This window comes from Chroicocephalus ridibundus, chromosome 9, assembly GCF_963924245.1.
Source record: "Chroicocephalus ridibundus chromosome 9, bChrRid1.1, whole genome shotgun sequence".
Taxonomy (NCBI): domain Eukaryota; kingdom Metazoa; phylum Chordata; class Aves; order Charadriiformes; family Laridae; genus Chroicocephalus; species Chroicocephalus ridibundus.
In genome coordinates this window covers 10568980-10586783 of record NC_086292.1, presented here as the reverse complement: position 1 = coordinate 10586783, position 17804 = coordinate 10568980, and the positions used below count along the sequence as shown (strand labels likewise).

General features: G+C 43.0%; 1 protein-coding gene across 2 annotated transcripts; it reads right to left on the bottom strand.

The window, feature by feature from the left end:
• Nucleotides 1-7381: 7381 nt before the first annotated feature.
• ESX1 (ESX homeobox 1) lies at nt 7382-16772 on the bottom strand. 2 transcript variants are annotated; one of them, XM_063346474.1, is made up of 5 exons: nt 16340-16772; nt 16033-16255; nt 15910-15955; nt 9924-10210; nt 7382-8657 (listed from the first exon to the last, which is right to left on the bottom strand). In XM_063346474.1, exons 1-5 carry the CDS (start codon nt 16437-16439, stop codon nt 8432-8434), a joined length of 882 nt encoding a protein of 293 aa, XP_063202544.1. In that variant the 5' UTR covers nt 16440-16772; the 3' UTR covers nt 7382-8431. The 2 variants fall into 2 exon arrangements, with proteins under 2 accessions (XP_063202544.1, XP_063202545.1); XM_063346475.1 differs by lacking the exon at nt 9924-10210 and having other exon boundaries at nt 8549-8657.
• Nucleotides 16773-17804: the final 1032 nt, after the last annotated feature.

Below are 17804 nucleotides of genomic sequence, written 5' to 3'. Positions count from 1 at the left end.
GTTCCAGGGAAAACAGATATTTACAGTGAATAGTAAATTAAAAATTTTGGGGGAATATGTCAATTAAAAAAACCCCCACTTTCTGGCTACTACTAGTATGGTAGTAACTGTTAACATCTCTGAACCCTGTACCTTTAACAGTATACGTAAGTGGGACCAGAAAGACTCCGTGCAGTATGGTTAGAATCCTCTCATCATAGAATCATAGGGCTGGAAGGGACCTCTGGAGATCATCTAGTCCAACCCCCCTGCCAGAGCAGGGTCACCTAGAGCAGGTTACACAGGAACGCGTCCAGGCGGGTTTTGATTGTCTCCAGAGACGGAGACTCCACCACCTCTCTGGGCAGCCTGTTCCAGTGCTCTGCCACCCTCACAGGAAAGAAGTTCCTCCTCATGTTTAGGTGGAACTTGCTATGCTCAAGTTTGTGCCCATTACCTCTTGTCCTGTCCCTGGGCACCACTGAAAAGAGCCTGGCCCCATCCTCCTGACACCCATCCTTTAAGTATTTATAAGTGTTGATAAGTGCTTGTCTCTTGTGCTTCTCGCTGACAGATTGAGCTGGTTTAGCTCTAATTAAAGTGACTCATGGCTCTTATTCAGCACAGCGCTGAGGCCTTTGATGCCTGGTGTGCACGGAGCTAGGTGTTTTCTTGTTTTTCTCATTCTTTTGTTTTCCAGTCTAGAAATATGACTTCCTTTTAAATCATTACTAGTGTACAGGAACTTCCCATGAAAAGTACTGTTTTGTTGGGGACACCAGGAGGATTCAACAGTGAGTGGAGACCACCTTAATCAAATGCAGGGTGTGAGTAACTAGTTTTTAAGTAGTAACAGTGGGGATTTTGAGGGTGCTTTTAGATTTGCTACAATAATCAAAGCTTCCTTTCATTGTCAGGTATGTTATCCTTAGGTATGGATGTCTAAGTCTCACAGGACTGTGACTGGTACAGACATCTGAATGGCCTGCACTATTTTTTATTTCTCCAATCCAAGTGTTCTTCCACAAGCAAAACTGCTGAACCCTTCAGTGTTGAGGCTGTGAATAATTTCATGTATTTGACTTCAGCATAGACACACGGTTTTGTCTTAAATGTTTTCAAGAATAACTGTTCTTGAAATGGCACCTTCGTAAGGTAAAATTCTGTAAGAGTCATTAGTAATGTCCATGTCTGTGCTGTAAACAATAGATGAGGTTCTCTCCTGCCTTCTCTTGGACTTGGGATGAGAAATTGAGATGCAGGTCGAGTTCTTTTTAAAATTGAGAATGTTGTGTGTGCTCTAGTGATGCCTGGAGCCGCTCTTTTATTGTCTCCAAGGCCATGTCTTGGCAGTTCTTAGCACTTGCCATACACTCTGGGAAGGGTTATTTGTTTTACTTCCAGGGCTGGGCTCAGAGCAGTGCGCTCACTGCAGTCCCAAAGCAGAAACCCTGCTGTGGAGCTGGGAACTGAGTATGAATCTCTTCCACGTGTTCCTCCAAACGTAGCCCCCTTACTCCTTTGCTGTCTTTGCTTAGCTCTGTACAAAGAAGGTGAACGCTTACAGCACCACTGCTCAACCAGCAACTGAAAACTTTATTGCTGCAGTCAGCAACTTCTCTACTAGTTCGGTTTGAGAGCGCACTAACAGAGGTAAGACTTAGATGTTCTGATAACTTGCTGAGAGTGTTTCCAGGCTCTTCTCATACATTAACATTGCAGCCTGCTTCACTTCTCTTCCTATATTCACTTTGGGATATATAGAAAATAAGGCTATAATAATGCTGTCCTTTCTTGTCTTCTTTCACAAACATTAATCCCGTGATTTTTTATCAGTACAAAATAACCCTGGAGATAGGGCCGTCTGTGGAGCAGCTTCTATAAAACTAGAAAACTGAAATTATTTTGTTTAATTGCGTGTGAAAGTCAACTTTTGTCAAAATCTCTAGCTGTGACTGGGTACTTACAAAATGCAATGTATTCTTTTCTTTAGCAGATCACCTAAATACATTTTACTAGCAACCCTTTTGAACCAGATGAAACTGTAATTCAAGCTGTCTTGTCTGCTTCTGCTTTAGTTCACAATAATGTCACTATGCTGCTCACACCAAAGACTTAAGGTTTTTATCTGTAACAGCTTCATCAGGTATTTTGTCCTAGTTTTTCTGCAGATCATTACTGATAAGGTAGGTTTTCTAAAATAATAAAAAAACCCCAACAAACAACAATCCCCCATTCAATATATATTTTTAATGTAAAAGTTTTGTTACTCCATCAGTGTGACTTTGCAAGCTCATCCCAACCTTCCAGTACTTCCCGCCAGCCATCGCAGAGCAATTCTTCTCCAGCTGGAATATCGGAATTGTTTCTGCAGCCAACAAGTGAAGGTAACTGAGAATGTTACGTTCCCTCCAGGAATTGTGCCTTGGCATACTGCTTGACTGAGCATCTTCAGCCCTTGAAGGTTAACCTCACATTTTTCAGTAAACCAAATGCATTAGGGGGTGGGGGGCAGCATGGCCAGGGCTGGAGAGAGGACAAGGGGCGGGTGCCCTGCTGCTGCTGTGCAGAAACGTGTTACCCACCTTGTGCTCGGGCTCCTTCACCGTCAGCGGGGACAGCCCTGTCCTCGGGCAGGAGGGGTGTCCGGGACAGCGTCCAAACCTGGAAGAGGCATACAGGCCGTGAAGGGACAGGTTCTGTACGGGCAGAGGGAACAGCCTTAGCTACGGTCAGGTATGTCTTAAGCCGTGGGGAAGTTCTGGGTGCAAAAATGAGATTTCGAGTCATCCCTTGCGGTCAGTACTCTCGCTGCCCTGGGTGCGGGTGCCCGGGGCTGCAGGGTCCTCCCTGAGGAGAGCCGAGGGGCTGCCCCGCCCCGGACACGGCCGGTTCCAGCTGGTTCCGGCCGGTTCCACCGGCCCCAGCGGCGGGCAGAGCTGAGCCCCTCAGCCGGGCTGGCGGCGCCTCGGGGAAAGCCCGCTTGAGAAAGGGCAAAGCGCTGCCGGGCAGCGGGGGGTGAGGGGAAAGGTGTGAGAAACAGCCCTGGGCACCGCGGGCCGGGCGGGGAGGGGGCGCTCCAGGCCCCAGCAGAGACTCCCCTGCGGCCGTGGAGGGACCCCCGGGGAGCGGGCTTTCCTGACGGGACGGCAGCCATGGAGGGCCGGGCTGGAGCAGGGGATGGTTTCACGTAGATCAGTGCGGACCGTAACACAATCCCCTAGCGTGATTCCTTTGTAATCCATATGTAGAGCTGCTTGAATATAAGGTTTATAGAAATGCCCTGTCCCTAACTGCATTTATGCAATTTGGGTGGTTGTGTTGCTCAAGTAAGTGAAGTAAAGGTGGCGTGCATGTCATCGCATGCTTCTTCCTATGTATATTTTGTTCACAGAGCTTCCTGGGAAGCCACAGCTCAGGCCTTTGCTGGGGATACACTACACACAATCTCTCACTACACACAATCTCTCACTACACACAATCTCTCTGTCTCTCTTCATTTTTTCTTTGGTAGTCTAGGCTTTATCTGGTTGTGATCCATGACATTCAATGACAGGGTTGAAAGCGAGGAAGTTGTTAAAAGTCTCAATAATAGCAAAAAGAAAAAAAGTTCTGCCTTGGAGAATAAACATCTGAAGTCTGGGGATGTTTTTCCCTTATCTTCCTTTTCCTTTGATTTCAGGCATCTTTTGCAGGGTGAACAAGTGTCTGGAGGAGAGAAGAATTTTTACACAGAAATTATTATTTACCTGGTTTAGAGTAAAGTCAATAGATATCTATGTCCATGTGGCAGTGCAGTTGGATTTATTGTTCAGAATAAGGAAAAAAGTAACATCCCACCCTATGGTCGGCAAATTTGCAGTGAGGACCCCATTGCAAGCTGGTGGTTTACATCTCATGTAACTTGAAATAAAGGAGTCACTCACACATTCATAATCAATACAATTACTTCTACTTTACATGAATTAAGTAATTTGTATGGCATTACTGTTTGGGGCATTTGTATCCCTATTCAGAGCACTTCTTCAGTATTTCAGCCCCACTGATGGTAAAGGCAGGTGCATGCCAGTTACCCACAAAACCAAGGCAAAGCTCTATGGGGAAACTCTTTTATGTCCATCTAGATTTGAATTTGTAGTCCCTTTCCAATTACTGTGCTAATTGTTTAAGAGATTGCTAGACTAAAAAAGTTTTTAATCACTAATCTGTTTTTGAAAGGAACTTATGGGCACAAAACCTGAACTACATACTTCTTAAATTAATTTTCTTCATGAATACTTCTTTCTCAATACAGATTTGTGAGTCAGAACACCCTACTGTGCTTGTTTCTTTGTCTTTTCTTCAAACACCTGGCCTATTATTCTCCTTTTTTCCCCCCCAACAAAATTGCTCTTTCTTTGTAGGCAAGGTTCTGATGATATTATGTCACTGGAAATACGGAAATTTACCGAACGTCCTATGTTATCAGAACTGAAGTTTGGGCAGAGAACAAACTGAACAAACCTCTCAATTGAGCCAAACGTGAGCACTCCAATTGAAATATTTGTGAACATTTCTTGAAGAGATACCAACATGCTGCAGAATCTTCCAACAAAACACCTCAAAAAATTGTGACATGGAGGGTAACGTCAAGAGGTTTGATTTGGAGATTGAGTTTTTTTCACAGTGGGCTAGGGGCTGTAAAAAGTGAATGGGGCTGGTGCTGTATTCACATCTTCTGTGCTGCTTTAAAAACCCTCCCCTATGTTTTTGCTCTCAGGAAAACCAGACAAACCCAATAAAACAACCAGGGCTCCAGGCCTGCTTCAGTTGAAACCTGTGCCAGGAAACCATCTTGATGTCACCCAGAGAAGAATTAGGCTGCAACCCTTCTTTATTCAGAAGAGAGGCATAGGGTCAAACCCTGCTGTCTTAATCCAGATCAGTGCAGGCTTTGCCTAAATCAGGACTAAAGAATTTAGTGCATGAGGCAAGATAAAGTGTTGGGAAATAATTGCAATGTTTGGGGTGAGAAACTTTGTGTAAAATGGCTGGCTTGTTTAGAATCTGAGCTGCTGCTCCCCTCATTGCTCTGAGAAAATCTAGGAAAGTAAATGCCCTTGCTTGGTTTGTGGTAGGAGTGTTTACTCACGTGTAGCTATGAAACTAGGCTGAAGGTTTTTCAGTTAAATGCTCCCTAACATTTTTTTAAATGTAATTTTAATACTATGTCCATAATAGCTTGTAATTAAGCCTTTTTATTTAAATTTAAACTAGACTGAATAAGTAAACCTCATTCCCTTGGTGTGATGTTTCATTATAAGATAGTAATAATTAACATAAAAAGCTTGTTGAGTTTTGGTTACAGACGTACTCTGATTCCTAAGCTGATTTCAAGTGTTGTCCTGCATACTTATTTTCATAATATCATTAGCTCTCACGGCTGGCTTTCCAATTCACATGAAAGAATGGAAATTTCTTGGAAGGACTCATTAAAGCAGAAAAAAATGAAATCAGCTTAAAGAAAACCTCTCTGCATTTCAAACTAAAACCAGATGAAACATAAGTAAGCTGTATTCTCTACCTGTACCCATTGGGAAATGCTAATGATTGCAGACATCATCTTCCGCCCAAATGGCAGCTCCTGTTTAATCAGCAATGTAACAAAATAGGCAACGTACGTACCTTTGCAATTCCGTCATGCATCAATGAGGACACAGTAGCTTGAAGCCACAGAGCCATGCATAAATATGCACTACAGTGGAGACTGTCCCTGCCTCTGTGTGAAGTCAGGAGAAGGAGACCAGGCAGGTCCTTGGCTGGGACTTCAGGAATTGAGGAGGGTGCCTTGGAGGAAGGGTGCCCTCTTGTAAGGAGAATTAGGAAAGAGCAATACCAAATCAATCTGGCAAGGGTTTAGGAGCCAACCCTGCTGTCCAACCCTACAGTTCCCAGAGTGGTGGTTAAGTGGCTGTGTGTGCTGGGTAGAGGTAGCAGCTCCTAGCTTTGGCGTGAGCTACAGCGCAAACGAGTGAAGTTACTTGCCTCTGTGTGTTAATAGCTGTCCCTGAAATGGTTTCTGTCCATAGCTATTGGAAAAACTTTGTCGATAGATGAAAGTTACCTCTGCTGTAACTGCGGAAATCAAAGGAATTTTAGCTTGTGAATTGGATTCCCCCCTCTCTGTGGCCCATGATGATTTTGGTGATTACATGGGACCTACTATTTAATGCAGTGTATTAAAACAGCCTTCAGCAGTTATTTTTCACATGCTGATTCTGGTGAATTTGTCTAGGAATATAATTTGGCAAAAATACTTAGATTTTGTTTTTGAGTTCTTTTTTTGTATGGTTCACGGGAAATGTGAGACAGTTTCTGCTACTTTAGTGATACAGTCTCCTTTCCTGCAGAACCTCCTTGCATTGCAAGAGAGAGACACTGATGGCAAGGAAAGATGCCACAGACGCTTGTACGGAATAGAACGAGTTGTGTAATGACAGTTTTCAAGCCATTAACCTACTTAAAAGGTTAATTTGGAACAAACTCAGTGCTCGAGTGGATACTGTGTTGTGCTGCCAGTTGGCAGTCTGGGCTATGGGAGTGGATTCATGGAAGCAAATAGCTGTTGTGGAAGAAGCACACTCAAACTTTGTGTGAGAGGTCCTGGTTACACCACTTCCCAAGTCTCCTGCTGCTTGACCCACAGTGCAGGCATAGTGTAACTTTGGTAGAAAGCTTGCTTTTCCTCACAGGAAAATACCACCACCACCTTCGCCTACCTGTGCTAGCAATGAGGTCTATGACCCCAGAAATACTTCCAGTCTTGTGGTAGATTATGACTCAAGAGCAGTCAAAGCTATTAGTATTTCAGAGGAAATGGAAAAGGGATCTGTCTGATACAGCAAACTGCCTTCTCTGCCACGTACCTAAGTAGAAGCTCAGAGGAGTCTACAGAAGCAGCAGTTAGGTATCTGGAGCACTGCACTCAAAACTCTACCCTTGAAAACATTTGTGTAGTCTTAAGAGTAGTCCCAGAGTTCCCTTGAGAGAGAAGTTCTAAAATATACAAAATCTTTTCAGTGTGAATATAGGTGCTTGAGAATAGTCTTGAGGAACTGGGCAGCATCAATGGAAGAGTTCCATGTTGTCCCATCAACCCACAGAAGCAGAGCTTGCTTGAACTGCTGCTACAGATGTGGGAAGGTAGTCTTCATGTGCAGTAAGCTGTTTGCCTTTCTTCTATAATTGCTAAGCAACAATTAGCACTTGTATAACTCTACCATTTGCACAGTGTCATGTTTGTTTAATCAGTCCTCACAACAGCCCTGTGAGGTAGGTGAGTAAGCTGCAAAAGGAGCTTTTTTTTTTTTTACTTACCCTCACTTTACACTAAAGCATCAGACCTATAGGTGTGACAGTTGTTCTCAGTCCCATTTCCCGCATGGGGAAGTTCAGCAAAAACTTTAAAATGACCTGTCTGAGGCCAGAAAGGGAGCCCGGGATTTTGATGACCTGTAGACTCCTGCTCAGTAAGGCCTCTGTTTTCACTCATTCCAACATCAGTCCAAGGAAGAATTTAACTCTTCACATTTAGTTTTCGCTTAAATTATGAATCTACTCAAGGCATGAAATGTATGGAAATGTACAAGTAATCTGTTAAATTACTGGTTCAGTAAGATGGGCCAGTAATCATGCTAAAGTATTCAGCAGTCTCATATTTACAGCTTTGAGCTATGTATTGATTTGTATATACATACACAGAGAACTACACACAATTTACTGCACATTGATAACCTACTTTTACAGGATACAGTTTTCATATACAAAGGTTAAACTTTTTTTAATTATTAAAACACTGCCATCTTGAACATGAAGCAAACTTTTTTTTTTTCAGTTTGAAACAAGGTACTCTTTATACAAACCTAGTTCTGAATCAAAAGCCTGTACTGAAAATACTCCCCATCTCATTCCTGCTGTCTAAAATGCAAAATTTCACTGGCATTTGCACTTCAACATGAAGCATGGTTTCAAAATTAATAACTGTGTACTGATTCTTACGTCTCAAGTACTGTGTGTAAGAGTTCCTCCTGAGAAGTGAATTAAGAATTACTTAGAAGGTTGAAGTTATTCTTACAAAGAATTCTGAACCTCTGGACTAGCATCTGGTGACTTTGGGGATTTCAAAGCTTCAGATTCATGTTAACTCGAATTACAAAGATGAGATAGTTCCTGCTTCTATTTCTATAGTGTCAGAAATTATACAAGTCAATTTACTACCTGATTTAATGTTGTAGTAAAGGAAACCAATTTTTAGCAGAATTATTTCCTTTTGGTATGTTACTGAAGATGGAGGAACTACAACTCTGTGTTTGTGTGTTTTCTTTCTTTTTTTAAACGTGTCTCTCGAACAGGAGCTACTTATTGGAGAAGGCATTCACTTTCCCCTCCGTGGCTGTAGTCTGTGGGAGAGCTCCTAACAAAGTTCTTTGTTAGTGTTTGTAAGACTGGAGATGAGGTTTAATTGAGGGATTTGTGCTGAATGTTCTTTCGCTTTGAGTCTTAGTGCTGCAATGCTTGACGTTTTCCTTTCAACTGCTGCTGGATCAGTGAAGGCAGTAAAAGCAGGGTCTGACGGGGGTCCAGGAGCTTTCATTAGTACTGAAGCTGTTGTCATGAGAGGATTTAAAGCATTGAGAAACCTGTATTTGAAAGAAGTCAATATTATCCAAATTGAGAATTGTTTTGGAGAACAAATACTAAGTTGCAGCTTCCCCCACCCAAAGTATTAGAAAAAAATTGTGCCAAAATTTCCAGTTTCTTCCAAATGTATTTTGTTTTCCAGAATGTATTTTAGCTTTATTTTGCAGTACAGCATTGTCCTTAAAAAAACAACCAAAAAAGCCCCACCCAAAACAAGAAACCAAATACTTTTAACTAAAATAAATGAGAGATGATCAGATTATGCAGATACCTAGAACAGCAACCAATTGCTTAACTCCTAATGCTAAATCCTTTCTAAACAAACCTTGGATGCTGTAGATCAGCCTGTTCTGTGAAAGCAATAAACCACCTCATAAAAAGACCAATTTATGTGGCTGTTTATGCAGCCAAGTTGTTCAGACAAGTTTACTCCATATGAAAAGCAGTGTTTTTCTGTCTGTTAATGTGGAACTGATACAAGCTGTAATTTCAGCAAGAGCGCTATCTTCTTTTATATATATATATATATACACTTACATATATACATGCCTATTATATGTATATGCGCACACGCACACATGCTTTTTTCCTGTCTTATAGGGTGTGCTGCAGCAGCATTTTGCTGATAAATTTCAGGTTGCTGGGCAAGAAAACCCAGACAGCAGGTTCAGCTGAAATGAATTGCTGGAGTTCTAGGTATCTGACTACAGAAAAAAAAAAGGAGGCTTGCTGTGGGCTGCTTGTACGTGTTGAGAGAACAGCACCTGCCAAGGGAAAAGGACTGGAAGATCTTTTTCTCTCAATCTCTCTTTCTAGAGCTGTGTCACTCTTGCATATGTAACCAGGCTCCTGGTCTCTGAGAAGCAATGTGTAATACCTTCATTCTGTCAAATCACCTACAAGCCATGTCTGTCTGCAGTCACATCTTTATGGTGTATAATGCGTGTCAGTCTGTCAGATAAGGATGGACCTGGAGCCACCTAGATTACAGGAGTCTATGTGAAGACTAGAGTTCAATGAGACCAAAATTCCGGTAAGTGTGCACAACTGTTCTTCAAAGAGCAATTACATGTTAAGTTTTTACTAGCATGACTTAAAGCTACATCTTGCTATTCCTAATCAAGTGATCCTACACAGGAAGTAACCCCAGTTTAGTAAGTTTAATGATGGAAGCACATTTATTGAGAACATGTGAGTATCAAACTAATAAAAATGCAGTATTTTTTAACAGTTTTGAGATTTATGAAAAAAAAGCAATTCTATACCTTCCAAAATGTGGATTTAAAATAGGATTTCTGAAGAGAGAAGTCCAGGTAAGACTGCTGAGGCCAAATGGCCCTAGGGTTGAAGGACTAAAGGCTGGAGACATGGATGGCACAGCCAATGTTGAAAGAGGCATTGACCTCCACGTGTGATCTAGGAGGGGAGAATGACTCAGTGGAACATCCAAAAATAGACCAAGTGGGTGCGTTAAGGAGATTCCTGGAACAGTCCCCAGAATTTCATTTTTTTCACGTTTCCTCCACTTTGCCCTTCTGTTTTGGAACCAGACCTTCAATAAGAAATTATAAAGGCATTAGCTGAGCTTACTCTGCAGTCTGTCTTACCAGCTACTACTGCATGCAGTGATAAAGGCGACAAAATATTTACTGTTAAACCAAAACCCACTTATTAAAGATCCATTCATAAATGCCTTAGAGGGTTTATTAAGAAATAAATCAGTTATAAATATTGTAAATGCGACTACTCTCTAGCTCTGACTGAATAGTCCCATATGTTTTAAAGCCATTGTAATAGACAAACCTATCACCTGAGAACTCATGATCAGCTATGAAAAATGATCATTCTTCTTTTCATAAGCTATTTATTGAAAATTAAATTTCAACAGAGCCATTCAAGAGGTGGCTATATCCGTACAGATACCTCAGGAAGCAACTTAATCATGACTGTAAGAGTAACTAGGCCAAATATATGGTGTGTGCTTTTTACCTTGATAGCTGGACCATACATTTTTATACACAGGATTCAAAAGTAAAATGAGAAACTTTTGTAATCTACCATGCATGCAAACAGCATATAGTTACATGAAAGTGATTAACTGAATTGCAGCGAAAGCCAATACCGAACTACAAAATCTAGTAAGCAGTATTAGAACAGGGTATCAAAGTGTTCCTAAAGGGGCTTTAGCAAGTATTGGTTTTGTGTAATAAGCCATTGATAGCTTTTGTGTAATAAGCCATAGCCTGACTAGTCGTTATTTTAGCCCATTAAACATGTTTTAAAGACTTTAGTCAATTGAATCTACAGATCAGAAAACTGACTCCTCACACTGTTATTCTTTAGTATTCACTGAGCAGAACCTTTCAGACCTAGGATGGTAGGAGAGAGTAGAGTGAAGAGCATGGGCTCTAAAACAAAGGAGAGAGGACCTAAACCAAGGTTATTTAAAAATGGATGCTGCTGCGGTTGAATGCTCAATATCCAAATGTACTCAGTTGCTCAGGTCTTCTAGCTCCCTCTGCACTGAAGGCCATTCAAGGTGGATTCTGAACTGGATCTGGAAGGAAAGGCATTAGCTGTGGCCCATAATCTCATTCAGCAGTCTTGTATATAACTACTGTTGAAATTCAGTGAGCTGCTTGCAAGCACGTTCTTTGTCTAATACTTGAATGCAGCAATCATGATTCAATATTTTGTAGAGAGTGGTAACACAAGGAACAAGAGTCACTGAAAGACCAACTTCTGTCATGTACAGAATTATGACTTCCTGAAATTTACTTCTGATTTAGGACAAAGGTAAACTTGAAATATGAAGGTCTTTTACCATACAATATAGATGACTTCAAAATAAAAATCTAGCAAAGTCACTAAAACAAACTAAAATAATACAATTAAATTGCAAAAATGTAAGTCTCAAAAAAAATTATAACAGATGCTAAAAATAGTTATTCCTTTGGTATTAGTGTTTCTGAAATAGTAAAATTCTATAGAAATTTTTATTATGACAAAAATCTTTAGATGCAGAAGTTCTATGAATGCATGATTTTTTTAATAGTTGGTTTTTGTATCTGCAATTATATTTCAGCCAAACATGTTTTCAAAGACTTTTAAATTTCAAAAAAAACCCCAGGTTTTGGTGGTTTACAGCTTCACTGCTTGCTTTAATCTCAGACATGCCATATAACCATTTCCAGTGATGTGACTTACCTTCAGGTGCTTACAAAATATTAAGAAGTGTGTTTGGAAGGAAAGCCCTCCACACACCAGGGTGCTGATACCCAAACCAGGAGGCTGTAGCATGCCACAGCCTTGCTGTCTTGAGTTTGATGTTGTTTCTGAGAAGGCCATAGCACTCGCTATGGGCTTCTCAGGAGCCAGATGAAGAATTACTACTCTAGTTCTTTCATTGCATATATTATCTTTACACTGTAGAGTTACTGTCCTCCTGGAGGATGGATCCATACCCCTCAGGTTACGTATGTAACACAGAATTGTCTCACTGTACAGGCAGTCAGCAGAGAGGTACCCTTAGAAGAAAAGTCAGAACATCAAAATTTTGAAGTCGGTACTTAAAATTCTTGAGTGCTCTGACTCATTCTTTGGCCATTTCTCCAGCAACCACAGGCTTTAAATGATCAGATGTCTCACAAGGGAGTATCTGAACCAGTGAAACACCAGATGGCTATGCCTGCATAACAGTGAGGACTAGACACTTGGTCTGTATTAGTCTAAAACAGGGGTCTGGTAAGAAAAATGAACTCAATTACTGGGATCAGATGACTTTAAATTGCTGTTAACCAGTAATCCCAAATATTTTTAAGTGGAGTTTATCTGAGATCTCACAGGAAAAGACCACCGACTCAATGGTGTTAGTATTTTCTATGAAAATAAAATCCAATTAAAAGGGCAGTGAACTGTCTTACACTGCAGATATGTAGATAAAGCCTCTCCTAGAAAGGATAAAACAAATGCTGCAAAGGTATTAACTTCCTTACTAAATCTTAGCATTGTTCTTCAATCTGTTCTTCATAAAGAAGCCTAACACGAAATAAGATGTCTACTTTTCTGCTTTCTCTGTCCTAAAGCGAATCCATCTGATCACTCAGACATGCACTTTGACTGCAAGATAACTTTTTTAATGTTACAGGTGATTTTGGGTTTACAACTAAACTTATTGAGTCATCTCTCAGATTTTGTATTTATCAAATTGGAAGGAAATACCAGCACAGATATCTAATAATTATCTTTAGAAAAAAGATGGCTTTCAGTTTGTTACAGGTACAAACTCATCAATGCAAGTGATTAAAGGAGGCATGCCTCATACCTTACACTGACATGAGAAACAGCTTTCAAAATTTAGTGCATACATTATAGCCATTAACATTCAGATTTGTCATCTTGAACTTCTGTTAAGCAGTTTTCCTTTGCTTCCATTAAAGGCTTAACTTGCCTTTAGTCTATTTTCAGACACATTTGAAGGGCCAAACTAAACACAACAGGAACTGTTATACCAGTCTTAAAATTTTTATGGCATGATTGTAATATCGGTGGTAAGATACTTTGGAAAAAATGCCTTACTTAATACACAGAGATGAGTTCTAAACCATGAAGTTTGAATTATGTGCTAAATATTACCCAGATTATTTTTGCAATTACTAGCACCACGTATATCTGACAAAAGAGATTTAGGTCTTTTAAAAAGAAAAAGGTGAGCATGTAAAATTTGATAGCTTTCTTGCTGTAATTTTCCTTAAAATTGTATCCTATTTAATTGATGTAATAGCTAACAATGATAAAAAGACACATAAATGTGACTAACTGTATTGTGTTTCTGCTGTAGCTGAATACAGGATTGTAATCAGAAAATATGACAAGGATGCTTAGATCAGTTATATTTGTAAGGTAATGTTTTAACACTGATGCAGTTTATGGTACTGAAATACCCAAGTAATGTTTCACTCATATTAAGAAATTAAAATACCCTTTAACTTTTTCTTATTTTCCTCCCATCCTAACAAGATGAATTATGAGAAGCAGAATGGCAACGACAGATGCGAATGCTACTGAAGAGCATCCCAACGTGTCTTCAGATTAGGAAAAGGTTTTGCAGACTCTCAGACCAACTCCCTTCCCAAGGTAAGAAATACAAAGATTCTTGCTGCCATCTCCCTTCCTCTATAGAAGCAAACAATGGGGGTTGGGTGAGGGGGATCTCTTTGAAGTGTTGCTGAAATAAGATGTTCATGGGCAATTTTTTTTCTTATTTGTTCATTTTCACGTAAAACTCAAAATGCAAGAGTGAGGGACAACGTAGTAGTTGGTACCCATTTCAGCCGGTTGACTGAGGGCTCTTCGCAGAGAAACAGATCTCAATTTGAAAACATAATGAGGCAAAGTGGTCTGATTGTATTTGGTATAATTAGTTTCCTGGGTTTACACTTGAGTAAACAGAAAGATACCACTTTTAATGTCAGATGGTTTAGCCAGGTACCCTGGGAGAGGTATGGAAGTCTTCATTTCATATGGGACACCACCCAGAGCAACTATGAGCAAGGGCATATGAGGCAAGTATATTTGGGAATTAAAATAGCTTAAGTACAGTACATCACCATCTATGTAGCATCCATTCCTATGCATCCTCTTCTGTCCAGGCTAAGTTGTTCCCTGTCTACTGTAGGACAAGAACACATAGACAGACAGAGGCACTGCGCACTGGAAGTTCACCCTAAGCAAACTGTGCTGTGTGCTCGTGCCCAGGAGACTTGCGTTAAGATCTGACAAGGAGTAAGGAGGTGCAAGGAACACACCTCTCTATGGCTCCTTCCATCCACTGGGGATACATCAACTCTGGTATTTTGCTTGTGTTGCAGGCGAATTAGCTTGTTAATTCCTTTCTGACTCCATCAAACCTAAACATTTCCACTTCTTTTAGGTGAGTCATTAGGAGAAGAGTTCCTCTTTGCCATCTACCATTCCTTCACAGGTCAAATGGACTACAAAGCAAATAGCCCACAAAGTGAATGTAACAGTAACAGGTAACATAACAGCTTTTCATCCATGTCCTTTCCGCAGGTAGATGCCATCTCTAATTGCCAAATATTGGGGTATTTCAGTGACTGTTGGTGGTAGGGAGAGGGAAAGGCACATAATTTCCTCCACGTCTACAAGACAGAAATGAAAAGTACATCCAGCTATTCTCAGATGAGTCAATTATGAGTACTGTTCATACTTCTAAGGCTTTTTCTGAAGATGGTGCATATTAAAATAAAAAGCTAAAAAACTTACAGCTTTAGAGATGTTAGCTAGTGCAAACCATTGCAGATCCAGTGACTGAAGTAATAACAACATATATAAGCAAGGATCTGGCATCAAGAGTGACAAAGCTTTGCAGGAGTAAGTAGGGCTGTCACACTGAGCAGCTGTACCACTTCTCAATCTTTCACAAGTATCCACATACCCAGAGCTGTGCTGGAACAGTACTTCAGCCAATATCTGATATGCAGCACAAGCCAAATTTAGTACAATTGTCATTTTGAGCTTAAAAATACTTCACACATTTTGAAAAAACTTTTTTTTTTAAGCTAATGTTTCTTTATGAAAAGGGATTTCTAGCTTATACAAGAGATGAATCTAAAGAAACTGCTTCTTAAGAGGGAACGTTAAGTATGAGTGCTTAGAGTCAGGAAAACTACTACGTTCACTTGTAGTTTCACAAAACTGCAGGCTGTGAGATGATGAGTACCTGTTTCTGTACGCTCAACCGGCGTTCCTATTATTACATCCCAGCTAGACCATAAAACTTTCCTGGACAGTGCCTGACTGTCCTATGAATGTCAAATTAATCTTTTATTTGTTTTAACCAGTCATTTAGAAGTGTGACTGCTTTACTGAGCTAAGTTAGAGCAAGAAAAGCGTGCAAGTTTCTCTGAAGCCTAGGTAAATAACTTGGGATGCCCCACAGAACCCCTCAGTTACTGCAAACCCACTGATTTTTTTTTTTTTTTTAAATACCGTTCTTATAATCTCAAAACAGGAGGCGGCACCTGCCTTTAGACCCGTGAAGGCGGCAGCAAATGTGAGTGTGAAGTGCAATTTGGGAATGCTCCTGACCCGCTGTTTCTTTTCCCGTGGCTGAGGTACCTTCCCAATTTCTCCGTCCTTGAACTCAAGCGGACGGTACCCCCCCGACCCCTCGCCCGACTGCGGGCGGGGGAACCAGGCGTTGTTTGCCGTAGCGGCCCCACCGCTCACCTGGACGCGGGCTTCCGTCAGCTCCAGCCGCAGGGCCAGCTCCTCTCTGCGGGGGCACACACCGTTAGCCGCCGCGCTGCCTCAGCGCCGGCCCGGCCCCCCCGGCCCCCCGCCCGCCCCTACCTGGTGAAAACGTCGGGGTAGTGGGACTTGCGGAACGCGCGCTCCAGCTCCTCCAGCTGGAAGGTGCTGAAGGTGGTGCGGTACCGCCGCTGCTTTCTCCTCAGCGGACCCGGCGGCTGCGCCTCCTCGCCGGGCGACCGCCCCCCTCGCCCCGTCGCCACCGGCTCCTCCGCGGGGGCGCGCGCTCGGCCGGCCCGCGGCGGCGGTGCTGCGCGCTCCTCGCCTGAGGGGAGAGAAGCGGGGAGTTACCGTGGCGAGCGGCGAGCGCCCCGTCGCCAGCCCCGCCGCCCGCCCCGCCGTCCCTCACCGTGCCGCCCCGCGGCGGGCCCCCGGCCCAGGATGCTGTCGATGAAGTAGGAGGTGAGGAGGTGCAGAGCCGGCGGGGCAGCGGGGGTCGCGCTCTGCATGGCGACGGGCTGGCGGCGGGCAGGGCCCCCGCGCTGCGCCGGGTTTTATTGGGGCGGGCAGCGCCCGGCTCCGAGCCCCAGCATTAGCATTTCATTAGCGCGCTGGCGTCAAGGCCGGGGGTGGGTGGTGCCGGGCCCCGCTCGCCGCGCAGGGGCCGGGCCCGCGGCGGCCTCCCCCCGGGCGGGCGGGCGGGCCGGGAGCTTTCCGGTCGGGGTTGCCCCACAGCGAGGCTGGGCCAGGCCCTGCCCTGCCCTCGGACCGAAGCCGCCCGCTCACTCCTGCTCCCGGCGACAACTTTTTAAAGGCTCCTTCGAAGGTTTGCGCGGGTTTGGAGCGGCTGCGCTGAAGTTGTGCCGGTGCTCGCCGGGATGGGGGGAGAGCCTCGCCCGGCTCGTCGAGAACTGCCGCTGCTGGGTCGGGGCTCGCGTTCACCCCCTGCGCTGCTGCTGGGAAGAAGGGAGCAGGCGGGACAGCACCTGCCTGAGCTCGAGGAGTACGAGGGGGAACTCGCTCGCTTACACAGGAGGAGAAGTGTCACTGGGGTTTGGCTCCCCGTGGCCTTTGCTGAACTTGTTGAATTCAGCTAAGACTGACCTTGCAAAGTGCTGTGTGCCGACAAGCACAGGGAAAATGCACAAAACCGTGCAAGATTGAGCCGTTTTTCCTGGAAATCTTTAATTCCGCTCCTGCTAGAATTCTGTTGTTGGCACTGTTATAGCAATGATACCTCAACAGGAGGTCTGGAAACTACTTCCTACACAGAGAGACTTCCAGCAGTTCCAAGGGAGAGAGGTCATGTAACTGAACTCCTGCATCCCCACGCATGGCTGTAGTTTTCAGCTGGGGCCGTTTTAGGGGAATGGGGTTTGGAAGTTATCTTCCCCTTTCAAGATGTGTGTGGAAAACACAAGGTCCATCTGTAGCCTTTTGGAGGGTCTGGGAGCGGGGCGCATACACCTCCAACTCAGAATGGAGAGTGAAAACCTTTAGTCGTCTCCATCTGCTGCGAGTTTACCTGGTGTACTGAAGGAAAATAGCATACCCTGCGTTATGGACAAAGGCTTCCTGCTGCTTAAATTCCCTGGGCGATGCGGGCCTTTGGCTGAGGGAACTCAATAGTGTTTGACACAGAAGGGCTTATGTTTAATATATGGGGTTTTCTCCATACAGATCAAACAAAATGAAATACTTCATTTCTCCATGTTCACATACAGTCAGGCATGTGCTTCCTATGGTTTTAAGTCACTGTACCATAAATTTGCTTTTACTGACAGGTAACCAGGTTCTGTGTGCTATAAGTAGCGGAAATATTGTACATGTATTGCTTTTGCCTTTTGGGAGTGTCTGTAAATCTCTGATCCACA

What these genes read in the sequence shown, in the direction of transcription:
- ESX1 (XM_063346474.1), bottom strand. Translation starts at nt 16,439, where the DNA reads ATGCAGAGCGCGACCCCCGCTGCCCCGCCGGCTCTGCACCTCCTCACC. An exon ending in GCCCGCCGCGGGGCGGCACG is followed by an intron (nt 16,256 to 16,339) that starts GTGAGGGACGGC and finishes CTCTCCCCTCAG; the next exon opens with GCGAGGAGCGCGCAGCACCG. An exon ending in TTAAATCCACATTTTGGAAG is followed by an intron (nt 8,658 to 9,923) that starts GTATAGAATTGC and finishes TTTCAAATACAG; the next exon opens with GTTTCTCAATGCTTTAAATC.